Source organism: Xyrauchen texanus, chromosome 24, assembly GCF_025860055.1.
Source record: "Xyrauchen texanus isolate HMW12.3.18 chromosome 24, RBS_HiC_50CHRs, whole genome shotgun sequence".
Taxonomy (NCBI): Eukaryota; Metazoa; Chordata; class Actinopteri; order Cypriniformes; family Catostomidae; genus Xyrauchen; species Xyrauchen texanus.
Genome location: NC_068299.1, coordinates 346,427 through 348,926, shown reverse-complemented (window position 1 = coordinate 348,926; position 2,500 = coordinate 346,427). Strand labels below are relative to the sequence as shown.

The window sequence follows — 2,500 nt, the reverse complement described above, 5'->3', positions numbered from 1 at the left end:
CTGTACTGGACTCTCAGTGTCAGTGTCTGTACTGGACTCTCAGTGTCTGTACTGGACTCTCAGTGTGTGTCTGTACTTGGTCTATCAGTGTCTGTACTGGACTCTCAGTGTCAGTGTCTGTACTGGTCTATCAGTGTCTGTACTGGACTCTCAGTGTGTGTCTGTACTGGTCTCTCAGTGTGTGTCTGTACTGGACTATCAGTGTCTGTACTGGTCTCTCAGCATCTGTACTGGACTCTCAGTGTGTGTCTGTACTGGACTATCAGTGTCTGTACTGGTCTCTCAGCATCTGTACTGGACTATCAGTGTCTGTACTGGACTCTCAGTGTGTGTCTGTACTGGTCTATCAGTGTCTGTACTGGACTCTCAGTGTCAGTATCTGTACTGGTCTATCAGTGTCTGTACTGGTCTATCAGTGTCAGTGTCTGTACTGGTCTCTCAGCATCTGTACTGGACTATCAGTGTCAGTGTCTGTACTGGACTCTCAGTGTGTGTCTGTACTGGACTATCAGTGTCTGTACTGGACTATCAGTGTCTGTACTGGACTCTCAGTGTCTGTACTGGACTCTCAGTGTCAGTGTCTGTACTGGTCTCTCAGTGTCTGTACTGGACTCTCAGTGTCTGTACTGGACTCTCAGTGTCAATGTCAGTACTGGACTATCAGTGTCTGTACTGGACTCTCAGTGTCAGTGTCTGTACTGGACTCTCAGTGTCAAGTGTCTGTACTGGTCTCTCAGTGTCTGTACTGGTCTCTCAGTGTCAGTGTCTGTACTGGACTATCAGTGTCTGTACTGGTCTCTCAGCATCTGTACTGGTCTATCAGTGTCTGTAATGGACTATCAGTGTCTATACTGGACTCTCAGTGTCAGTGTCTGTACTGGACTATCAGTGTCTGTACTGGACTCTCAGTGTCAGTGTCTGTACTGGACTATCAGTATCTGTACTGGACTCTCAGTGTCAGTGTCTGTACTGGTCTCTCAGTGTCTGTACTGGTCTGTCAGTGTCTGTACTGGACTCTCAGTGTCTGTACTGGTCTCTCAGTGTCTGTACTGGTATCTCAGTGAGTGTCTACTGGTCTGTCAGTGTGTGTCTGTACTGGTCTCTCAGTGTCAGTGTCTGTACTGGTCTGTCAGTGTCTGTACTGGACTCTCAGTGTGTGTCTGTACTGGACTCTCAGTGCGTGTCTGTACTGGTCTGTCAGTGTCTGTACTGGACTCTCAGTGTCTGTACTGGTCTGTCAGTGTCTGTACTGGACTCTCAGTGTGTGTCTGTACTGGTCTGTCAGCGTCTGTACTGGACTCTCAGTGCGTGTCTGTACTGGACTATCAGTGTCTGTACTGGACTCTCAGTGTCAGTGTCTGTACTGGACTCTCAGTGTCAGTGTCTGTACTGGACTCTCAGTGTCTGTACTGGACTCTCAGTGTCAGTGTCTGTACTGGACTATCAGTGTCTGTACTGGTCTCTCAGTGTCAAGTGTCTGTACTGGTCTCTCAGTGTCTGTACTGGTCTCTCAGTGTCAGTGTCTGTACTGGACTATCAGTGTCTGTACTGGTCTCTCAGCATCTGTACTGGTCTATCAGTGTCTGTAATGGACTATCAGTGTCTATACTGGACTCTCAGTGTCAGTGTCTGTACTGGACTATCAGTGTCTGTACTGGACTCTCAGTGTCAGTGTCTGTACTGGACTATCAGTGTCTGTACTGGTCTGTCAGTGTCTGTACTGGACTCTCAGTGTCTGTACTGGTCTCTCAGTGTCTGTACTGGTCTCTCAGTGTCAAGTGTCTGTACTGGTCTCTCAGTGTCTGTACTGGTCTCTCAGTGTCAGTGTCTGTACTGGACTATCAGTGTCTGTACTGGTCTCTCAGCATCTGTACTGGTCTATCAGTGTCTGTAATGGACTATCAGTGTCTATACTGGACTCTCAGTGTCAGTGTCTGTACTGGACTCTCAGTGTCTGTACTGGTCTCTCAGTGTCTGTACTGGACTCTCAGTGAGTGTCTACTGGTCTGTCAGTGTGTGTCTGTACTGGTCTCTCAGTGTCAGTGTCTGTACTGGTCTGTCAGTGTCTGTACTGGACTCTCAGTGTCTGTACTGGTCTGTCAGTGTCTGTACTGGACTCTCAGTGCGTGTCTATACTGGTCTGTCAGTGTCTGTACTGGACTCTCAGTGTGTGTCTGTACTGGTCTGTCAGTGTCTGTACTGGACTATCAGTGTCTGTACTGGACTCTCAGTGTCAGTACTGGTCTCTCAGTGTCTGTACTGGACTCTCAGTGTCAGTGTCTGTACTGGACTATCAGTGTCTGTACTGGTCTCTCAGTGTCAGTGTCTGTACTGGACTCTCAGTGTCAGTGTCTGTACTGGACTATCAGTGTCTGTACTGGTCTCTCAGTGTCAGTGTCTGTACTGGACTATCAGTGTCTGTACTGGTCTCTCAGCATCTGTACTGGACTATCAGTGTCTATACTGGACTCTTAGTGTCAGTACTGGACTATCAGTGTCT

The 2,500-nt window shown here is 48.2% G+C and overlaps 2 protein-coding genes across 3 annotated transcripts in view; one reads left to right on the top strand and one right to left on the bottom strand.

The window, feature by feature from the left end:
* The window catches only part of LOC127617614 (kinesin light chain 4-like), a 16,192-nt gene that overhangs the window by 2,668 nt on the left and 11,024 nt on the right, over positions 1–2,500 (bottom strand). The gene's annotated exons all lie outside the window — the stretch shown is intronic.
* The window catches only part of LOC127617578 (uncharacterized), a 3,752-nt gene that overhangs the window by 434 nt on the left and 818 nt on the right, over positions 1–2,500 (top strand). For both annotated transcript variants that reach the window (XM_052089559.1, XM_052089561.1), the window contains exon 1: positions 1–1,673. This exon is cut by the window's left edge and continues 434 nt beyond it. In XM_052089559.1, coding sequence (XP_051945519.1) covers positions 1–1,673 — 1,673 coding nt within the window. The remainder of the gene's footprint in view (positions 1,674–2,500) is intronic.